General features: G+C 58.4%; 2 protein-coding genes across 4 annotated transcripts; one reads left to right on the top strand and one right to left on the bottom strand.

Annotated features, from left to right (window-relative positions):
• Window positions 1-790: 790 nt before the first annotated feature.
• Window positions 791-12,047, top strand: LOC117004195 (tyrosine-protein phosphatase non-receptor type substrate 1-like). The gene is made up of 8 exons (XM_033074775.1): window positions 791-1,148; window positions 7,399-7,749; window positions 7,959-8,270; window positions 8,420-8,767; window positions 9,012-9,110; window positions 9,495-9,516; window positions 9,904-9,943; window positions 10,578-12,047. Exons 1-8 carry the CDS (start codon window positions 1,076-1,078, stop codon window positions 10,830-10,832), a joined length of 1,500 nt encoding a protein of 499 aa, XP_032930666.1. The 5' UTR covers window positions 791-1,075; the 3' UTR covers window positions 10,833-12,047.
• Window positions 12,048-12,932: 885 nt separating this feature from the next.
• PDYN (prodynorphin) lies at window positions 12,933-19,667 on the bottom strand. Of its 3 annotated transcripts, XM_042779795.1 has the most exons (5): window positions 17,294-19,667; window positions 16,741-16,864; window positions 15,166-15,224; window positions 14,367-14,514; window positions 12,933-14,124 (listed from the first exon to the last, which is right to left on the bottom strand). In XM_042779795.1, the coding sequence occupies exons 3-5, from the start codon at window positions 15,183-15,185 to the stop codon at window positions 13,564-13,566; spliced, it is 729 nt and encodes a 242-aa protein (XP_042635729.1). In that variant the 5' UTR covers window positions 15,186-15,224; window positions 16,741-16,864; window positions 17,294-19,667; the 3' UTR covers window positions 12,933-13,563. The 3 variants fall into 3 exon arrangements, with proteins under 3 accessions (XP_042635729.1, XP_042635728.1, XP_042635730.1); XM_042779794.1 differs by lacking the exon at window positions 16,741-16,864; XM_042779796.1 differs by lacking the exons at window positions 15,166-15,224; window positions 16,741-16,864 and having other exon boundaries at window positions 17,294-19,664.
• Window positions 19,668-20,235: the final 568 nt, after the last annotated feature.

Raw genomic sequence — 20,235 nt, 5'->3', positions numbered from 1 at the left:
CAGCGTGCTGTGCAGGGTTTTCCTCTCCCTCCCCATCCACCCTCTGCCTGTCTGTGCTGTACCAGTGTCCCCTCCTGGCCCTGACCCCCGCGGGCCAAGCTAACCTGTCCCTGTGGCACCGGCAAAACAACACCCGTGCCTCTGCCACGGGTTCTCAGCTCTGCGTGGTCCCTTGGGAGGTCCCTGGGCATTTGGGACCCCCAAGGCTGTGTGCTGTTTGTGCCTCTGCCACGGGCTGTCCTGGCTCAGCTCCAGGTGGTCGCTGTGTGTTCAGGACCCCGAACACCCCCTGTGTGCTCCCGCACCCCAATCCCAGCCCCGGGATGCCGGGCTGTGCGTTGTGGCCGTGCCGAAGCGGTGGCTACACCGGCAGCCTGTGGCGAGCAAGAGGATCCCCAGTCCCCATCCCCGCAGCCCTGGGGCCATGGAGCCGCCTCCCCCTGCCCTGGCCGACAGCTCCCGGCTCCTGGCGGCCGGTCCCGGGGGTCCCTCCCAGCCCACCTTAAGGCAGCCGCGCACCGGGTTGACCGGAGGACTCTGCCCCGGGGCGGGCGGGGCTGGTTTCGCCCCCGCCACGGGGGGAAGCGGCGCTAAACCGGGGCTGCTGGGAGCCGGAGGGGGTCTCGAAGCTGGGGCCAGCTCCGTCCCTCCCCGGTACCACGGCAACGGAGGCGGCGCGGCGGCGGGGGGGAGGCGGCTCCGCGCGGCACCGGGGCACGCGCCCGCCCGGGGCCCCGCCGCGGCGGCCCCGTCAGCGGCCCCGAGCCCGCTCCGGTGCCCACGGGCGGCGGCGGGGCCGCGGGTCCGTGTCGGTGCGTGCGTGTGCGCTGCCCGCCCGCCGCGGGGGGAGAAAGGGGGGAGCCCGGCCTCCTTCCTCATTTTGGGGCTGAGAAGAGCGATTTCCTTCGCCAGCTGCAGTTCTGCGCTTTTTTTTCTCTTCTTTTTTTGTTTTTTTTTTCTTTGCCTTTTTTTTTTTTTTAATTTTTTATTTTTAATTTGTCTTATTTATCAAACCCAGCCGCCGAGCCGGGCGCGGGGCCGCGCTGTGAAGCCGCGGGCTCCGCTCCCCGCACCGATGGAGCCGCATCCCCGGGATCCCGGCCGCACCGCCTGGGCACTGCCCTGCCTGCTGCTGCTCGCCCTGCCCGGTAAGCCATGGCTCCTGCCTGCCTCTCTGCTCCTTTCCTTGCCCTATTCCCCTCTTTCCCTCCCACCCCGCTGCCCCGCTCTGCCCTGTTCTCCCCTTTCTCACGCTGCTCCTCTCCTCTGCTTTGCCCTGTTTCCCCTCTTTTTTTCCATCCTGCTCCTGCCTCCTCTGTCCTGCTTTCCACCTTTCCCTTCCACCCAGCTCCTCTCCCTGCTCTGCCGTGTTTCCCCCTCTTTATCCCGCCCTGCTCCTCTCCTCTGCCGTGTTCCCCCCTTGTCTCCCTGCCCGATTTTCCCCCGATCCTCCTCTCCCCGCTCCCGCACACCTCCGGTACCGACATGACGCCGCCTCTCCGCGCACAGTTGCTTTGACCTTTCCTGCGGTGACCTAGAGAGCGGCGGTGGCCGAGGGGCTCCCGCGGGGGCCCTTGCCCGGCGGTTCTTCTCAAACCAAACTTCAAGACAGGCAGACATTCCCCTTCCCAGCCAGGCCGGGAATTCGGCAGGAGCATGAAGAGGCATGTTGTTCCCACCCATTTGCGAGCACCCATTTGCGAGCACCCCCTGCCAGCTATGGGTGAGGCAAATCTCAGCAGGCAGCCCGAATTCCCACTTGGAGGTGGTAGTGGAGAAGGGATGGGGAAGCTCTGGTGAGGGCTGCCTGTCTTCTCTTCCAAGAACTTGTTTTTCTTGCTACCCTCCTGCTTCAGCCCACTGTGGGCTCTTTCTCTACTCAACTGTTGGGCACTGGAGCGGTGGAATTGCAACACCTCGGGGCACCCTGTGTGTAGCCCTGTGTCGCCTCAGGCTCAGTGTCCCAGGCCTCCCAGGGGCCCATGGCTCCACCAGTCCCTGATAAAAACTGGGGAGCACAGCAAAGGACCAGTCAAAATGTGTCGCTCTTGGCTGTTTCCCTTACCAGCAGCGGGAAGAGAAGTCTCTCATCCCACCAGGAACTGTGGTGACTGCTGCTTTCAAGGATGTTTCCTTTCTAGGGTGTTTCGTTTTGGGTGGTTTCGAAGGAATCGCTCTCCCTGCCAAGGGAGGGACGGGGTTTTTGAGGCAAACCTGCAGCAATAGTGATGCATCTTCAAGAGCATCTCACTGCTGAGCTTTCTGCTCTGTTCCAACCCCACCCCTTCCAGCCAGATCCTACTGCAAACAGCCCAACCCAGCTTCCGCGGGGGAAACCCACATTCTCCCAAGCCCATTGAAATATTTACCATCAAAGCTTTACTTGGGCAAAGAGTTGGATGCAAACTTGGGTAGAAAGCAAATGCTTTCAGCACAACACTCCTTGCTTTGAGTCGCCTGATCACAACTGAGAAGTGTTGGCCCCAAACTGAAAACTCCGGCTGCTGAGAGCCAAGAAGGCTTTGGCGGCGAGCGCGGCTTCCCAGCGAGCCACTGCGATTTCCTGCGTGAGAGAATAGCTCCAGCAAAGCTCCTGAACTTAATTAAATGTGGTCTTGGAGTAAGAACCCCATTTCTTTGAGCCAGCCATGGGAAAAAAACCACCCCGGGGTTGTGAAGTGGTTTGCATCCCGATTTTAGGTGCAAACGTGCACGTCCTTTTTTTCCATATGGCGAATCCCTCCTGGGCCATGGCTCAAACTAAGCTGAACTCCAGCAGAGTTGGCCCAGGCTCCCACTGCCGGCGGTTCTGACAGCTTCTGCAGAAGTGAAGGGGAAAAGGAAAGGTCCTGGAGGAGAGCTTCCAGTGGGGCAAAGGCAGCGAGATGTGGGAAACCAAACAGCAAAGCCCCATTGAGAAACTGTGCCCTGCAGAGCCCTTCCATGCTGGGTTGTCTCCACAGAGCCTCTTCCAAAGGAGAATTCAGTTTCCTGCTGGGGCTCTGGCTCTTGGGATGAATTTCTGCTGATGCTGGAGGAGGGGAGCTTGGAAATGGTGGCTGCCTGTGAGCTTAGGCTTCCTCTGATGTCACGGATGTGAAACACAGCCTTTAGGACAGCCCTCCCTGAGCGCCCTGGGGTCTGCTCAGGGCTCAGCAGCTATCCCCAGGGCACTCCTTGCCTTCCCTAAACAGCAGATTCCAGGCCTTTTTTAGGCAGCACCTGTTAGTTTCCACTCCTGGCAGCCCTGCTGCAGGTGAAATTCCAGCAGGATTATTTTGGGGTTCCCTTGCCCAGTGGCCTGTTCCTTCAGTGAGTGACTGTGGGATTTCAGATGCCGGTGACCAGCTGCACATCGTTTCTGGAGCACGCAGCCATCCCGGAGCTCCTTCAGAGGAAAAAAATCTATTTTTACCAGGAAGCATCCAAGCAGCCTCTCCTGAATTAAACCCCAGCCTCTTGCAATCTGTTCAATATCAAATACTTCAAAAGGTGGAATATAGAAAAAAAAATGTGTCACCGACATGGAAAACTTGCACTGCAGCAAGAGCTGGAATTATTTTGCTCCCAAATTAAACTGAATAACGGGAAGGAGGGAGGCTCAGCCAGATCATGCTCCTGCCTCTGCTCTGGGCTGGAAGTGCTCCGGGTCTGCACTGTGAGGGTGCTCCCACCTACGTGGGAACTGTCAGGTGATGCTTTCAGGGCTCTAAAACCCTTGGCTAATTCTGGAGTGTAGGATAGAGCAGATTACAGGGTCAGAGCACCTAAATTCCCCATGATCTTGGGGGCAAGAGGATCGTGTTCCACTTCCAGGTGGTTTGAAATACAAGAAAAAATGTGTCATGAGGTAGCAGGGGAGAAGCAGGGAGAAATTGTCATGTCCCATGTGTTTGTGGACTTAAGCCCCCCCAGTATCCCATTCCTGGTGCACAGTCACGTTGTGAGCTGCTGGGAGGGAGCTTGGTGGGCTCTTGCTCCCACTGGGTGAACATCTCAAAAGGGGAAGGAGAAGGGGAGGCATCGTCTGTGTGTGAGGAGAAGCTGTGTTCAGGGAGAAAGAGGAAAGAAGCTTTGGTGGAAACTTTGCATTTTCTAACTTGTGTGATCTGGGGTTTTCTGCCAACTTCCCCTTTGTGTTTTCCCTTTGGGGTGTGGGGGGGGCATTGCTGTGAGCTGCTGCAGGGGGTTGGGGTAATTGTGAGCAGGAAGGGGTCAGGTTGGTCCTGGAAAGGGATGTTGGATGCAGGTAGGAAGTGGAGAAGCCAGGTCTGACTGGGACTCCTGCTTCTCAGCCAGGGGGTACGAGCTGGTCTTTGCTGGGGTGTTCCTGTGGTGGGTTATGGCTAGAGGCTGTGTCATAGATCAGAAATCCCTGAACAGGGTGATCTGAGCAGAGCTGGGTGAGGGTCTCTGAGGTAGCAGAGCAGAACACGTGGAAAAATACCCCAAAGCCCTATTTTAATCCTATCGAGGGGCTGCCTGGAGCCTCATGGTGTTTTCTGTGGTGACCAAAAGCTGCCAGTGAAGCTGCTGGCTGTGTGAAGCCCTTTTTTCCCTCGATCCTCTGGGAGCAGTAGCAGTCAGGAAAACAGGGAAGCACCTTGCATCCTTTCCTTGGACAACAGCATGCTCTGTGCCTGCTAATCCCTGGGCAGGGAGGCAGGCACACTGCTGCCCCGGTGAGGAGGGAATGTGGGCTCAGTGCTGTGGAATGCATCCACATTTGGCTGCAAATCTGGACCCTGGGAGAGATCCCTGCTGCTTGCAGGGATAAATCCCTGCGGTTCCAGGAAGGCAGGACCCTTGTGCCAAGGTAGTGGAAAGCCCTTGCTGCACACCAGGCATGGCAGCCAACTACAGGCAGGGCACCCAGCCACGCTCAGCTCAGTGTCCCAGTGCTTCTGAGGACATTTCTCAGAGTCACGTCACTGCAACCAAGAAATGAACTTTGGGGTTGAGCAGTGCCCACCCTGACACTCTTGGGTATTGGGCCCCAAAGCAGGCACTTGCCCAGCTCTCCCCCTCAGCACACCATGTGCCTCATGGGGAGATGGGCAGATGGAGAGAGGGAGGATGAAGAGGAGGTGCTCGGCTCGCTCAGGTTGGGCTGTGGGAGATGGTGCAGGCAGTTCCACCCAGTGCAGGGGACCCTCAAGGGGACATGGGGGTAACCACTCCATAGAAGTTGCTTTTAGAGGACTGCAGAGGGGGAGCAGTGAGTAACACACTGATCACAGGGCACAGAGTGGCAGTGGGGGGGTGGCCCTGGCCTCCTGCTGCTGCAGCCACACGAGGGATGTGTCCCTCGCTGTACTAGTGCTGTCCACTAATGAGCTTTGTTTGCCCAATTTGCTGGAACCGGTACTTGGTGTTGTGGCCCCGTCAGGTACATGGAAGGGCTTGGGGTCTGTGTGGTTGCTGGCTGGGGATTCCACTCTCTGCTCTGGCAGCCTGGTCCCTGCCTGTGTCACATCCATGTGCGGTGGTTTGGCTAGAAACGGGTGATGCAATGATGCTTCTGTGCTTGTGAACTTCCTCTGTGAGTTTCTCAACCATTTCTTGTGAAAGGTCTCTCGGCAGCAGGAGATGGAGAAGTTCAGGAGATGCCACAGAAGCAGATCCAGTGGTGTTTGCCCTGTGTCGGTGCTGTGTTCAGCACATGGAATGCACGAGGCCTCTGCTCCCCACAATTGGGATGTCACCTGAGAAGCCTGGGGTTGCTGTGCTGGGGCCCGGGGCACCACTGCTCAGGTGCAGGACCAAGGCTCAGAGTGAATGACTCATATGGACGTGACACAAACCAACTCCGTCCCTCTGTGCTTGTTTTGTGGGAAAAACTTGTTCTGGTGTTAAATGCTGCTGCTGTGTTAACTCTGACATGCCTTCAAAGGGAAACACCAAGGCCTGAAGGTTTTGGCTGAGGATGCTGTGGACTGATGCCCTGGGCAAAAAGCCTTTAACTGGGGCAGTCTGGAGAAACTGCTGCTGGTAATTCTGGCCATAGAGATTGAGTAATTCCACACACAGTGGAACAGTGAGAACATCTGTGGGTACCGCGCATACCGCTGTGAGTCAGGAGGGATTCACAGCTGCCAAAAATCAGCTCTGGTCTCTGGGAGAGCCAGCTGTGGCCAGAGGGGTCAGAGCAGCTTGTCCTACAGCAGGTCCTCCTGGGAGCATCCAGACAGAGATTATCCTGCTGTGTCCCAAGGGAAGCCTTGGTGTGGATTGCTGTCCTGGATGTCCCTGATGGGAGGCTGTGGCCAGGTGGAGGTCGTTCTCCTCTCCCAAATAGCAGGCGGCAGGACAGGAGGAAATGGCTTCAAGTTGTACAGGGGAGGGTTAGGTTGGATATTGGGAAAAAGTTCTTCACTGAAAGAGAGCTGTCCAGAGCAGTTGTGGGGAGGGATTTAAATCCTGGAGAGATTTTAAAAGATGTGTGGATGTGGCACTTGGGGTCTTGGTTTGATCAGAGACTTGGCAATGCTGACTTAATGGTTGGCCTCAACGATCTTAGAGCTTTTCCAGCCTAAAAAATTCTGTGATTCCATCATTCTGGTGTGAGAGATGTGGGGTGCCAGTCCATGTGCTCTCCATGCTGCTCAGCATTACCTGCTCAAACACCATGATCTGTGTGACCATGACACCAGTTCTGGGTGCCACAGCCACCTGTTACCAGCAGGTGGATCTAAGTGGTTCCCCCACTTCTGTCCCCATGTGGCTTAAAAAGTGTTCCTTTAAGCAGTGACCAAGATTGAAATCTTTTGTGAATTTGGTTGCAATAACTATATTGGCATGGGAAGCACTGAGTAACCGCTGTGTAACCCCTGGATGTGTGGTGGGGGTTGTGTGGGATGTCACTGTCTGTGCAGGGAGGTGTGGCACAGGTGACTGGATTCGGGACCAGTGGTGTGGATATGCTCCAGAAGCATTATCTCCCTGTGGTTGCTGCTGAGCAGGAACAGTGCCTGCCTGCCTGGCATTTGTGGGGGGCATGGTTTGTGCTCTGCTGGGATCACTGGGGCTGGCATTCCATGCAGAAAAGGGACAGATTTAGGACAGAAAATGCAGTGTCACATTGGTGATGGGAGCTGGCTCTTTGGAGCACCTCATTTTGTGCACTTTGTTCTCCAGGCTGACAATGCCAAGTGGCAGGGGGAGGCAGCCCAGCGTGTTGGAGACGTGGGCAGCTGGGATGTGGTCTGTGATTTATCCATGTGGACCAAAGCACAGTCACCAAGCAAAGCTGTGTCCAGCTCTGCACTGTGGACAGAGCACTGTGCCTGTGGCCACAGCCTGTCACCTGGGGTCCTCAGCCTGTCCCAGGGCTGGGAGAGCAGTCAGGAGTCTGGATGTGTGGTGCCAGATGAAACTTGGTCTCTTTTTTTTCTCTAGGTGTGGGTGCCCAGACCTTCAGTCTGCACCAGCCCCAGGACAAGGTGTCAGTGGCAGCAGGGGAGACGCTCACCCTGAACTGCACTGTGTCTAGAAAGAATGTAGTAGGTGCTGTGAGGTGGCTGAAGGGCTGGGACAGTGAGAACAAGACCATCTATGACCACAGAACGCCCTTATCCTTTCCACGTGTGATGGCAGCTGTGAGTGACTCTGACACAGACTTCAGCATCCACATCAGGAATGTTACACCTGAGGACACAGGCACCTACTACTGTGTGAAGTTTACCAAGGGGCCCAGGGGTGAGGATGTGGTGTTTCAGCGTGGCAGTGGCACAGAGGTGTCCGTGCAAGGTGAGTGGGGCTCCTGGAGCAGCTCCTGATGGGAACCAGCCCAGCGGGCTCTGCTCAGGCTGCACAGGGATGGGGAAGGGGCTCAGGGCTGGTCCAGCAGAGGATCCCATGAGCCATCCCTGTGCCCTTGTAGGAGACTCTGCTCTGGCAGGCCCAGGGCTGGGCAGGGGCCAGAGCCTGGTCTGATTGCCCCGTGCTTCTCCCCACAGCCAAACCCAGCACCCCGATCGTGTCTGGGCCTGAGCAGAGAGTGAGGCCGGAGCAGTCGGTGCCTTTCACCTGCACCACTGGAGGGTTCTCTCCCAAAGAAATTGTGGTAAAATGGTTCAAGAACAAGAACCCCATGACAGCTCAGCAGCCCCAGATCACAGAATGGAGGGACAAAACCTACAATATATCCAGCACCGTGAACGTGACCCTGCAGAAGGACGATGTCCCCTCACAGGTGACCTGTGTGGTGCAGCACTCCACGCTGCCGGCCCCACTGCGTGGGAGCTTCCAGCTCAGCAGAGTCCTGCGAGGTGAGGGCTGGGGGACTCACACTGGGGTGTGCTGCTCCTGTGGGGCTGGGGTCCCTGGGAGGAGGACAGGGGTACCTGGGGCAGGGACAGGGTGCCCTGTGGGAGCAGAGCCAGGGACACCAAACACCAAGCTCTGCCTCTCTTCCCAGTTCCCCCCATTGTTGAGGTGCGCACTGAGCCGAGCTCTGTTGAGCTGAACACGACCGTGACCTTCACCTGCCTTGTGAAGGAGTTTTACCCACCAAACGTGTCCATTTCCTGGCTGGAGAATGGGAAGGAGATGAAGGTGAAGAACGTCTCCCGGCCGTCGGAGCTCTCCGGGGGCTTGTTCCAGCTGAGAAGCTGGGTGGAGGTGCAAGCAACGGAGGAGAAAAACGGATCCACGATCGCCTGTGTGGTGGTGCACGATGGCCAGGCCCCTGCCAACTCCTCAGCCTTCCTGCGGATCTTCAACACAGCCCAGAGTGAATGGAGCAAGGAGTCCCAGATGCTTAAGGGTGGGTCAGAGCTGCTGGCATGGGGTGCCTGCCAGCATGGCTGTGTGGTGTCACCCCCTGAGGGAAGCTCAAAGCCCCATCCAAATATGAGGACGAAATCTCCATATCAGGGGGCTGGGGGTTGTGGTGGTGGCTGTCTTCCTTGGTGCTTCATGCATCACTGGGCCAATCCCAATTGTGAGGCTGCAGGGACTGTGAGGTACCACGTTCTTGGGCCATGGTGACCTTTTCATTGATGTTTCAGATGATATGCTCATCTACATCGTGGTGGGTGTGGTCTGCACCGTGCTGGCCCTGCTGGTGGCTGCCATTCTGTACCTCATCCGGACGAAGCAGATCAAGGGTAAGGCAGGGAGGCAGCTGCTCCCAACCCCGTTTTACCTCTCTTTCCCATGGGTTTCACCTTGTCCCATTGGGCAATAACTCCTGGCAGTGCAGCTGCAGGTACTGCCTAGTGGGGTGGTGGATAGAGCTGCCCAGGTTGTTTGCAGGCTGCAGGGTAATCTCTGGCTGGTCTAAACCCTGCCCTGTACCTCCTGTGCTCCCCCAGGAAAAGTACTGAATGAAATTGATTGAAACTCCTGGGAATTGCAGGCACTTGCCTCTGGGAAAAGCTGTGTCCTTGTCCTTGAAGCATTCTCTGCATGTGTTCTCTGTGCCCGGGGAAATGGGGCATTTATCTTGTTTCCTGAATTAATTTTTTTCTAAACTTCTTCTCTTTCAGCAGGTAAAAGCTCGCCATCTGCCAGGTGAGTGCAAATCTCTTCTAGTCGCTGGTAACTTGTGGGAACTCTGAGCTGGACACCTCCAGCCCAGAGTCCCTCAGGACTGGGACAGAGATGTATCCCCAAAACTTGTGAAAGGGAGGCAGGAGCACAGTCTCTGCCCATCTCTCCAGCTGGGGTTCTGTTCTCATGGGGAGTTTTTGCTTGTGGTGGGGCTGAGCAGGCTGCTGGGAGCTGGTCTCTGGCCAGCAGAGGAGGCAGCTGGACCAACACGAGCCAATGCTCAGGACTTGTCTTGCTGAGTGCAGCTGCAAGGACCTTGGCTTGCATCTGACCTCCCCAGCTGCTCCATCACCTGGGAAAGGGCAACAGGACACTCCATGCATCTGACTTTCTTGTCCCTCCTTGCAGGTTACATGAGCCAGAGAAGAGCAGCGAGGCCACGACCCAGGTGGGTCATCCTGGGTCTGGGGAGGGAGAGTGGCCGGGAGCCACCGGAGATGGGAGTGGAGGGTGGTGAAACATCTCAGTGTCTCCACTCTGTGGCTGGAGGTGGAAGAGAGGCTGCTCCAGGAAGTGGGTAGCCACTTCCCAGAATCTTTTCTGCCTTCACCCTCCTTCCTCCTCCTTCTCCTCCCAGTAAAGTCTGGATTGGTGCTGCCTGGAGAACCAGCTGTGCGATAGCCAGCCAGGCTATTTGTGGAGTTATTTTGCATTTGGTGACGCAGCTACGAGCAAAGTCGTGATCAGCAGCAATCTGTCCATCCCACCCAGGCTCTGCCAGCTCCTGTGTGGGCATCACTGGGCAGTCTGGCCCTGCTGGGATGGAGTGATGGAGTGGCTTCAGTGGTAGCTCTGGAATTGTGGCAGTGGTTTTGAAGCCAGAGCAGGGTGACAGGGTGGCTCACAATTTGAAGCTGTAGCATGGGGTAGAGCATGGCTGCAGAGTGGTGGCTGCTGGCATGGTTCCCCCATGAAGCAGGGTTGGGGTGGCCTGGGCTGAGCTGCAGTGGGATTGACTCCAGAACAGGGCTGTGGGTACAGGGGCACCTTCCCAGAGGAGGAACTCTTGGTGTCTCACACAGGAATCTGACCCCAACAACCTGACCTACGCGGACCTGAACTTCGACAAGGAGAGGAAGACCATCCGCCGGATGGTGGAGATGAGCCAGCAGTCGGAGTACGCCTGCATCCAGACCAACCGGGCGCCCAACGGCGACGAAAACCTCACCTACGCCGACCTGGACATGGTGCACCTCAGCAAGGCGCCCAAGCGGCCGGCCCCGCGCCCCGAGGAGAGCAGCTCTGAGTATGCCAGCGTCCAGATCACCAGGAAGTGAGTGAGCAGTGGCTGCTGGGACCCCCTGTCCTGCGGGGAGCTGCTCTGCTCCTCCCCAAGACTGTTCTCCTGGAAGCACTGGGAACAATGTGAAGATGCGCTGCGGTACCTGTGTTTTAGGATGGAAATGGAGCCTGCAATACTTATTCAGGTCTTCTCCCATCCAGAGAGACATGATTTTTGGGGGCAGTTTGGTCCTGGGGCTGCCAGCTCCATCTCTTTCAGGGCCCCCATCAGGGGTTGCTTAACCTCAGTGTGCCGGGTTTGCCCGCCAGCAGATTCAGCCAGCGGAGCAGCAGCTCCTTGGGAAGCTCCAGCTGGACTGAGGGGACAGGTACAGTGCCTCCACACCAGCTCTCATGGGGATGCCACTGCCTGACCCATGGCTCCCCAGGACCAGCAGGGCCCCCACACTGCCTTCTGGGGCTCTGCCACCACGCCTGGACACCAAACTCTGGCTTTAAAGGAAGGACCGAAGCGTCCGCCCTCTCTTCCCAAGTGTCCCTTCTGCGGGACCTCTGTCTCGCCCCGAGGCCAAGAGGCTGGAAGGCCACTGAGCCGAGGCCCCCACCCTGCCGTCCAGGGGAGCTCCAGCACCGAGCATCCTTCTCAGCATCATCTTCCTGTGCACAGCCTTGCCCTGCCCTGGGACCCGCCAGCGCTGCCCCAGGCTTGTACAAAGCGTGCGAGGGCCCCCCCAGCCTGGCTCCCCCCGGGAGCTCCCCGCAGGTACCGTGTAACATGTTTTGACTGTTTGACATGTAACTGTTAATTTTTAGAGCTGAAACCCCCAATGTTTTGTGTTGTACGTGGGTGTTACTGCTGTGTACTTAACACTAGAATAAGATGTGCAAAATTAAGACCGAGGCCTAAGTAAAGAATCCCCCAAACCCTCCAGAGTTTATAAGAGACTTATATGCTTCCCCCACCCCAGCTCTGTCTTGGGGACCAGGCAGACCCTCCCTAGCCCACCCATGGGGACAAATGTCTTCCATGTGCCCCCTACCTGGGCCACCATATGGAGTCTCACCCTCTGTTGGCTCCTTCAGCAGTGGAAATTGCGGGAGGCTTGGGGGCACCTGGGGCCCTTGGGGGTGCTTTGGGAGCAATGTGACTGCTTGTACAGACTTTTTTGGGGGGAGTTGGTTTTGTTTTTTTCTTTTTGCTTGCAAGATATTTTTATAATAAAAGTGAAAAGTCCTGTGCTGCTCCTGCACGTCAGCGTGTCCCTGTGCTCAGGGGGCTCACCTTGTCACTCGCTGCAGGGCAGGGTTGGGGGTCTGTGTGTCCTGCAGGGAGGAGGAAAGGAGGGTTCAATCCTGCACAGCCCTCAAGTGTGCATGGAGGGAGGGCAGAAGAAGGCAGGAGGTTGAGCTGGGCTGAGGGCTGTGGTGCTGGTTCCCCTGGGCACCATGAGGGAGGGGAGCGGTGCACCCCATGGGCAAGGACTGACCAGGGGCTGGCCCTGCTGCGTCTTTAGGTGCAGGGAGCTGAGCTGGAACTCTGCAGGCAGGCTGTGTGCTGGCTCCAGCCTGTGCTATGAGTGAGCTGAGTGTTCCAGTGCTCTGCAGTGACCTCCCCCCTTTCCCAGCCTGGAGCTGGTGCCTGGGCTGTGTCTGGGACATGAACTGTGTCTCACCAGAGCCAGGAACTGCCCTGTGGGGCTACATAGCCACTCAAAAGGGAAGTTGCTGTGCAGGCTGTGCTTCCTCAGCACTGAGCTGCTGCTGGTGGTGTCACACACGAGCAGAAGAGGGACAGTTTTCCTCCTGCCCTCAGCACAACTGCCCCTTCCCAGCTGGGGCAGCAGCTGTGATTCCCAAGGAAGTCTCCCCTGCCTGCTGCTGGAGGAGGTACCTTGCCAGCACCCTACACACCCCTGCAGCAGGCTGAGCATCCCTGCCCTGCACTTGCTCAGGGCCATCTCAGCTGTCACCCTCAGGATATGGCTCCTGAGGTCTGTGGGGTCCCACGTTCCTTTTGGCACTCATGGCACAGGAAGGATACCCCCATGTGTTGCCTGCAGGTCTCACAGCAGGTCCCCTGGCTCATTTGGGATGCTTGCTCTGCCCTGGAGAGGAGGCTCAGCACCCAGCATGGCTTCAGCTTCGTTGGCATCTGCCTTTTATTGACTGCGGTGGGGGCTTGGGTGTTGGGGCATGGAGCTGACCTGCCTCTAGAGTTGTTCTTGGAGGGGGAGCCCAGGGGCACCAGAGGGGCTGGGATAAGTGGGAGGGACACTAAGAGGCTCAGAGAGGGAAGTGGGGGCTGGGCTCAGCACCACTTGAGCACCTGGTGATGGTGCTGTGGTTCCACCAGCCACCTCTGCCCCTGGCCATGGCAGCCACCTCCCTGATCCTGCCCTGGCTCATCCTTCCCAGTGCTCGGAGCCACCGCCCTGTACCTCAGCTGGGATGGTTTCCAGGCCCTGCTGTGTTCTGGCAGCCACGGGAGGATGGAGGATGTGTGTCCCCAGCAATACACTCCCGGGAACCCTGGGCTGGGCCACAGCCACACCACCAGCAGCTGGAGGAGTGGCACTGTCCCCTCCGTGCACAGGATGGGCAGGTGAACCAGAGAGGGATAACTGGGGATGGAACTCACTGTCCCCTGGGGGAATGGGGCAAGGGTGACACCAGCCACACCGGGCTGGGCAGGGGCCAGGGCTGGGGGCGATGGCACAGTCAGGGTGGCAATGTGGGGACCGTGGTGCTGCTGTCCCACGCCTGGCTCTATAGGTCTGACACCTCCCCTGAGTAGGCGCTGGGGTCCTCGTCCGAGCGTGTGATCACCTTGAACTGCCTCCGCAGGAAGCCCCCGTAGCGCTTCTGATTGTCCCACTTGAGCTTGGGGCGGATGCGCCGCATGAAGCCCCCGTAGCGCTTGTGCAGCTGTGCCAGCTCCTGGCCCTCGGCCCCGGCCCCCGTGGGCTCCTCGTCCCCGTCCCCTGCCGGCCCCGGGTAGTCCTCGGGGGCCGCTCGCTCCCCCGGCTTGTGGCTGAAGCCCCCGAACTTCTTGCTGAGGCCGCCCTTGCTGTGAGCGTTCTCGCGGAGCAGGGACAGCAGCTTCGCCTTGGACATCATCTTCATGAAGCCCCCGTAGCGCTTGGCCGGCGGTGGCAGCAGCTCTGCGGGGCCCAGACCCTGCTCTGGCTCTGGCTCATCCTCCTCTGCCTCCTGTGGCTCTGTCCCTTCGGCCAGGGCCACCAGCGGGGCCAGAAGCACCAGTGCCTTCCTGCACCTCTCCCACTCGGGGCCGGGTGACAAGGAGCCCTGGCATTCCCACAGGCACATCTGCAAGACAGCAGTCCCAGGTGCTCAGGTGAGCTCCTGCCTTTCTCCCACCTCATCCCAAACCTAGGGGTTTGTGCCCAACGTGCTGCTCAGCTCAGTGAGAAGTCGAAATTTGCACAGCCCCAGGACCATGGGGTGCCCCTGACCACCACACCAGGTGCCACCTCACTCTGCCACCCTGCACCTGTGACACTCCACTGCTGTGGCTCCCTGGCTCACGTCCGTGTGGGGCCGGCACTCACCAGGGGCTGGACGCTGCTCTCGGCACCACGGGTCTGGGCTGCACAGAGGGAGCACTGGGTGACACAGTCGGCAGATGCCACCGCAGACAGGGACAGGCAGAGTGCCAGTGCAAGTGCCCACCGTGCCATCTTGTCCTGCAGACGCTGCCTGGAGAGGAGAAGACAGCACAGAGCCTGTCACCATCCCTTATACCAGCTCTGGGGGGGCCATCACCACTCCACAGGCACTGAGCACCTACCACCTCCATCTGTGAGCTGCTCCTGGGGGCATACACAGGGACCTGTGCCTGTGCCCATTCCCATATGGCTTACCTCCAGATGCTGCTCCCAGCAAGCACATAACAAGATGTGACCCCTTACCCTGGCTGCAGCCCAGTCCTTGGCACAAGCCCAGAGCCATAGCCAGTCCCTAGCAGCCACCAAGTCACTGTAGGTGTGACCACTGTTGCATCTCATATCTCATCTCAGTTCCCTCCCATCTATCCTATCCATCTCTCTTATCATACCATTAGAAAGAAAAGTCCCTTTTTTCCCCAGCATTGGGTTTCTCAGTGATTGCCACGTCTGCACGGCACAGGCAGATGAATCACCAGCTCTTGGCCTTGGGGACAAGAGCCACAGCAAACGGAGCTGCAGTGGCAAGTAGATGGGGTGATGCCATGGCCCAGTGTGGACTCACCCCAGGCTGCTGTACCCCACACCAGTGCAGCTTCATCTCCCCTCCCTCCCTCCCACCAAGTCTGCTGGGCTGGTGCAGCAGGAGAAAGAGGAAAAAGAAGGACTCTGGGTTCAAGCCTACCTGCAGACCACGACTGCCATCCTCCAGACCTTCGAGAGCCGTGATGGAGCCTTTGGCCTCTGCGGACGAGGACACTGTGCTCAGCTGGGAGAGGGGCTCTGCAGTGCTAAATCTGACCCCAGGGGAGGCTGGAGGGGTCACTGCCAACCCTGGCTGCAGTGCCACAGGATCACAGTACCACAGGACCATGCTAGCCCTGGAGGAAGAGGCAGCCCCAAAGGGGTGCACTGTCTGTAAGCCCCTGCCTGCCTCCATTGCTGCTTTTATCTAGGGTGGGTAAGGCATGACCCAGAGGGATCTGTTACACATTAATGACGCATATCAGAGACTATTGTGTTCTCCAGCAATAGCTGCTAATGTACTGTAATTGGTACTGATGAAGAAATGTTAATGTCACAGTATTAATTCATGCTAGATTAAAATTTAATTTGAATTATCTGCACCATCGTGTGTCGAGCTGTCTGCATTCCTTGGCTGCACGGCCACCAGCTCTGTGAATCCTCCCAGTGCCCTGGCAGGGAGCAGGGTGGCAGCTGCCCAGGATGGCAGGGGCACGGTGGGACCTCAGCCAGCCCTCGCCACTGAGCCACGGGGACAGTCCTTTATTGCATCAGGGCCACCGAGACAGCACCGAGGAGCGAGGACGTGCCATCCGCACAGGTAGGTGCCAGCTGCGGCACTAGGGGGAATGAAGCTCCCAAAAAGAGCTGCTGACTGCTTCCCAGGAGCCCCACCGGGAACCTTTTCCCTCCCTTTCCCCACCCGCTTCCCCTCCCTTGCTCCTCTGCTGCCGGTATCCCCGTGGGTGCTGCCAGAGCAGCGCGCAGGGACGGCACCTGGAACGTTCCCATGCTGGGAATAAACTGCTGGTTTGTTCAGACCTCTGGCATCTGAACACAGCGTGTCCCATCCCTGTCACCCTGCTGCAGGCAGAGGATTTCGTGGCACTCAGGAGAGCTGCAGTTCTCCGAACTCAACATGGCCAGGGACACCTGGGACACCCCACTGCAAACGTGCAGGTGGTGCCACAAATCTACCGGCAGAGCTTTCTGCCTGCTCCTGGAGCTGGGATAAGGAGGGCTGGCAAAACGGGAGCAGGAAAAGGGATAAAAAACAAACGGCTTTGGACAAAAGAGGAAAGAAGCAGCGGGGAGGAAAAAGCAAAAAGAACACAAAGGGCTGAAGAAGAAAAGCTGAGTTCGGGCTCAATCCTGCGTTACCTGGAGAAGCCCAAGGCTCCAGAGCCATCCCTCCTGCAGGAACACCTTGGAAGGATCGTGGCAGGGTCTGGCAATGCCAACATTGAGTCCCAGCCTCTGTGGCCACTTGGCACATTCTAGCTGTGCCAGGTGCCTGCCAGTTTCCCTTCCTCCCCTGTCCCATTTCCACTTGAGTCCTCAAAGACCAGGCTTTGCTTTGGAAAGCCTCCAAGCAGCATCCATGCACCAGGGGCCAATTACAGACCTGGGACCCAAGGAGGGATGAGGAATCAGGCCTGTGTGTGCTGGACAGCAGAGACTGACCCCATCTTGACTAACCTGTGATTATACCTAATGAAGGATGTGAACAGCTCACCCAATCTGAGCAGATCCCTCCTCCCACACAGGTCCAACTCCACAGGCTTGGATCCTGCACATATTTCTGGTGAAGAAGAACAATCAACCTTCCAGCAGCTCTTTTCCTCACGTCTAAAAATTTCCTGGAAACACCATCAGGACAAGGCTTCTCAAAAAAAGCTGGTAACTTTTGGAACAGAATCACTCAAAACTCAGCACTGCTGCTTGAGCCAAGAAGGGGGAGAGAGAACACCCCCATCCTCTCTGCCCACTCCCTTTGCCCCTCCAAGCCCTGGGTGATTCTGCTGCCAGGACGGCAGGCACAGCATCAGCACGGAAATGAACCCCAGCAGAGCTCTGGACAGCTGTTCATGGGCTCTGAAACCACTCAAGGGAAGACAGGGACCTGCAGCCATGTGGGAGCTCCCCAAAATAACACAAGTCCAACCACAAGCCACTCTCAGCAGCGCAGCTCAGGGGGTGTTCTTAAACTGTTGCTTTTTGGGGAGCAAAAGCGATTCCCTGATTGTGCCCACGCAATGGAAGAGGGATGACAACCCCGGCAGCCCTACCTGCCGCTGCTCCCCGTCCCGTCGAGCACCTGCTTCGCCAAGTCAGGACGGGTCGTGGCTGGTGGCGGTCCCTCCACGGGCGTCAGGCTGCGCCAGTCATCGGTGGCGAGGCCACACTGGCAGGTGGCCCCACGGTGCTGCCCGGGTTGCCCACCGGACTCACCGCCGGCTGCCTCTCACCTCGCTTTTATGGCCACGGAGTCTCCTCCTGCGGCGGGGCCCGGCTGTGCGCGGCGGCAGAGCCAATCGGGGCGAGGGAAGCTGTGAATAATCAGCCCCGCAGCATCCCCGCCACCTCCCGAGCAGGCTCGCCCGCACCGCCGAGGCCTCCCCGCAGCCCCGGGAATGGGGTGCACATCCCACCGCTGCGGCTGCATCACTCGGACGCTTCCGTCGTGCCCAGCCTCGGTCCTCGGGGCAGAAACGCGTGCCCCAAACAAGGGAAGTGGCAGAGGACTGGGATGGGATCTGTCCGTGTTCTCACACAGCTGCGTCCCAGAGGGGTTTGGCTGCTGGGGGTGTGAATCCCCTGAACACCAAATTCAAACCCTGTCCAAGAAGGGTGGAGAGGGAAAGGTGAAGCCCTGACCTCCTCTCACCCTGTTCCCCAGGCTGGGAAGAGGCACCGTCCTCGTGGAGATGCTGGGGAGTGAAGTGAGCCCATCCAAAGCTGCTGGAAAGGGAGAGAGGGATGTCCCAACCCACCCAGCCTAGCTGCTGTCGGGTGAAAAAGCCTTTGCACAGAACCACCCCCCAACCTCTGCAATTCCAGGGCTCAGAGCCACTGGGCTTCCCCCCAGCTCCACATCCCCCTGAACCCCCTCCTCATGAGGGCAAACACGGAGATAAGACAAAGAGGCAAGGAGAGCTGGATGGGGGGGGAAAAGACACCCCCACTTTCCCCATGCAGCCCTAATTCCTGTTCTCACATGTTTCCAAGTCTGATTTGGGAATAAAGGAGAACAGCATTGGGCAATGACAGGCAACCTCTGAGCCCCTGCACCACCGTCCCACTGCACCATGTCACAACAGACGGGTGGGACGGGGGTCCGAGGTGCAGACCCCACAGGACATCCTGCCTCGGCCCCCACACCCCGGTGGGTGCAGACGCATCCCCTGCGTCGCTGGCAGTGCAGCCAGTCCTCTTGCCTTGAAGATGGAGCTATTTTTATCGGAGCTCAAGAGGGATGTTTCCCAGCAACCTGCTGTTCTCCCAGCTCGAACACCAGCTGCTGGACCTGGTGCCCCCTTGCTCAGCCCTCCCAGCACTGCTGAGGGAATTAGGAGCCATCGACACCGCTGGGACCCTCTGCTGGGCACCCAGCAGCCACGGCAGCCTGTGTCTGCGGTCCTCCATCAGGAGTGGTGGTCAGGTCCGTCGGCATCCCCCTGCTCCTTGAAAAGCAGGCGGGACACCACGGCTTTATTTGGCGGGGGATTTTAACTCATCCGGGTGGGGCTGTGCCAACACGGAGGGACCAAGGGAGACGGGCATGGGGTGGGGGGCGAGAGCAGAGCCCTGCATCCCCTTCAGGGCCAACAGAGGAACCCATCCCTCCATCCCTGGGGCTGCAGCGAGGGGGGATGGAGCTCAGGCCCCGCAGGGACAGAGAGCGGCCACGGCCCCGCCTCGCTGTGTCGGGGTGTGCTGGGCCGTGCAGACACAGAACAAAGCTGAGAAGAACAAAACGCACCTGCAAATGACCACAAGACCCTGGGCGAGGGGCTGTGGGCAGCCTTCGGGAAGTTTAACCCTCGCTGCTGTGACTGATGGCCGTGCGGGCACCGCAGACACGGTGGGGTGGAGCATTTCTACACCAAAGCCATTATTTTTATATGAATATGTATATAAGTATATATGCACCCAGCGGCCTGGGGTGCAATCACCTCCCCGCACAGGGTAATTGCACACAAGGGAGATGTGTTAGAGATTAACCAAATCCCAAGGACGCAGAGGGAAATGCCGTTTGGAATAAGGTTCCTTCCCTTCGCTGCGGGTGGGAGGTCGAGTTACTCCTGGCCCCAGAGCAAAGTGTCACAGATCTACTGAGCTGGGTAAGAGGGTCCTCCATGGGTCCGGGACGTGGAGGGTGACAGGGTCTCCCGGGAGAAAGCCAGCCCACCCACCAGCAACTCAACTTAATATTCATCTGTCTCTTCCTAATGGGAAAGCGTCTCTGAGTCACACTGACATTTCCCTGGGACAATGGTAATTAAGTAGCTGGGTAAGTGAAATGCGCGGTAATAGAAAAGTTAACTTTCCTAACTACATGAGTGAAAGGCGCGTTCGGCGAGGAGGGGGCCGACGGTGCCAGGCACTTGAGGAAGCAGGTGGGAGTTAATTCAGCTCACGTCACTCGGCGCTGCCACTCTGCCTCTGAGCCCCAGCCCCCCCGAAGGATTCACCCCCCGACCCGACCGGGCTCCCATCCCGGGATGTGGTAAATGGCCCCTGCAGCTGGCACAAGCTCTGCCAGCCGCTTGGGCTGTCCCGAAGCAGGGGGACCGCGACCCAGAGCTGCCGGCGAGAGCTTCCCCAGGAAGGCAGTCGCTACGCTGTGGATCTCGGAGCACGGTCAGCTTTATCCCGTTAAGGGACAGGGCTTTTCCAGAAACTCCCAAAATGTTTGAACTCGTGTCTGGCCGTGCCGGAGGCAGGAGAGGGAGGTGTTCAGAGGCATTTTGTGGGACATGGGGAGAAACGCCGGGTGATGCCCGGGGTTCCGCTCCAAACCGCCCGCGGGAGCTCCGATCGAGAGTACCCGCACCGGGAGCGAACCTCCGCCAAAGGGAGCACCGGAGCGGGGGGGCGGTCAGCGCTGCCCAGGCGGGAACACGGTGACCTCCCTGCGTGGGCAGGAGGCACAAGTGCCACTCGACAGCGGTACGAGAAGCGGCGCTCTCGTAAGCACGGAGAGTCACGCCGCTGCCACCGTCCCCGT

The sequence above is a fragment of the Catharus ustulatus genome, chromosome 17, assembly GCF_009819885.2.
Source record: "Catharus ustulatus isolate bCatUst1 chromosome 17, bCatUst1.pri.v2, whole genome shotgun sequence".
NCBI classification, from domain to species: domain Eukaryota; kingdom Metazoa; phylum Chordata; class Aves; order Passeriformes; family Turdidae; genus Catharus; species Catharus ustulatus.
Note: the sequence above shows the minus strand (reverse complement) of the source record. Positions and strands in the feature narration are given on the sequence as shown.

Excerpts from the sequence above, each read along its gene's own strand:
- LOC117004195 (XM_033074775.1), top strand. The coding sequence starts at position 1,076 with ATGGAGCCGCATCCCCGGGATCCCGGCCGCACCGCCTGGGCACTGCCC. Across the intron at positions 8,768-9,011 it reads GGAGTCCCAGATGCTTAAGG|ATGATATGCTCATCTACATC; the intron begins GTGGGTCAGAGC and ends TTGATGTTTCAG. Across the intron at positions 9,517-9,903 it reads AAAAGCTCGCCATCTGCCAG|GTTACATGAGCCAGAGAAGA; the intron begins GTGAGTGCAAAT and ends CCCTCCTTGCAG.
- PDYN (XM_042779795.1), bottom strand. The coding sequence starts at position 15,185 with ATGGCAGTCGTGGTCTGCAG. Across the intron at positions 14,515-15,165 it reads ATGGCAGTCGTGGTCTGCAG|GCAGCGTCTGCAGGACAAGA; the intron begins GTAGGCTTGAAC and ends TCTCCTCTCCAG. Across the intron at positions 14,125-14,366 it reads AGAGCAGCGTCCAGCCCCTG|ATGTGCCTGTGGGAATGCCA; the intron begins GTGAGTGCCGGC and ends GCTGTCTTGCAG.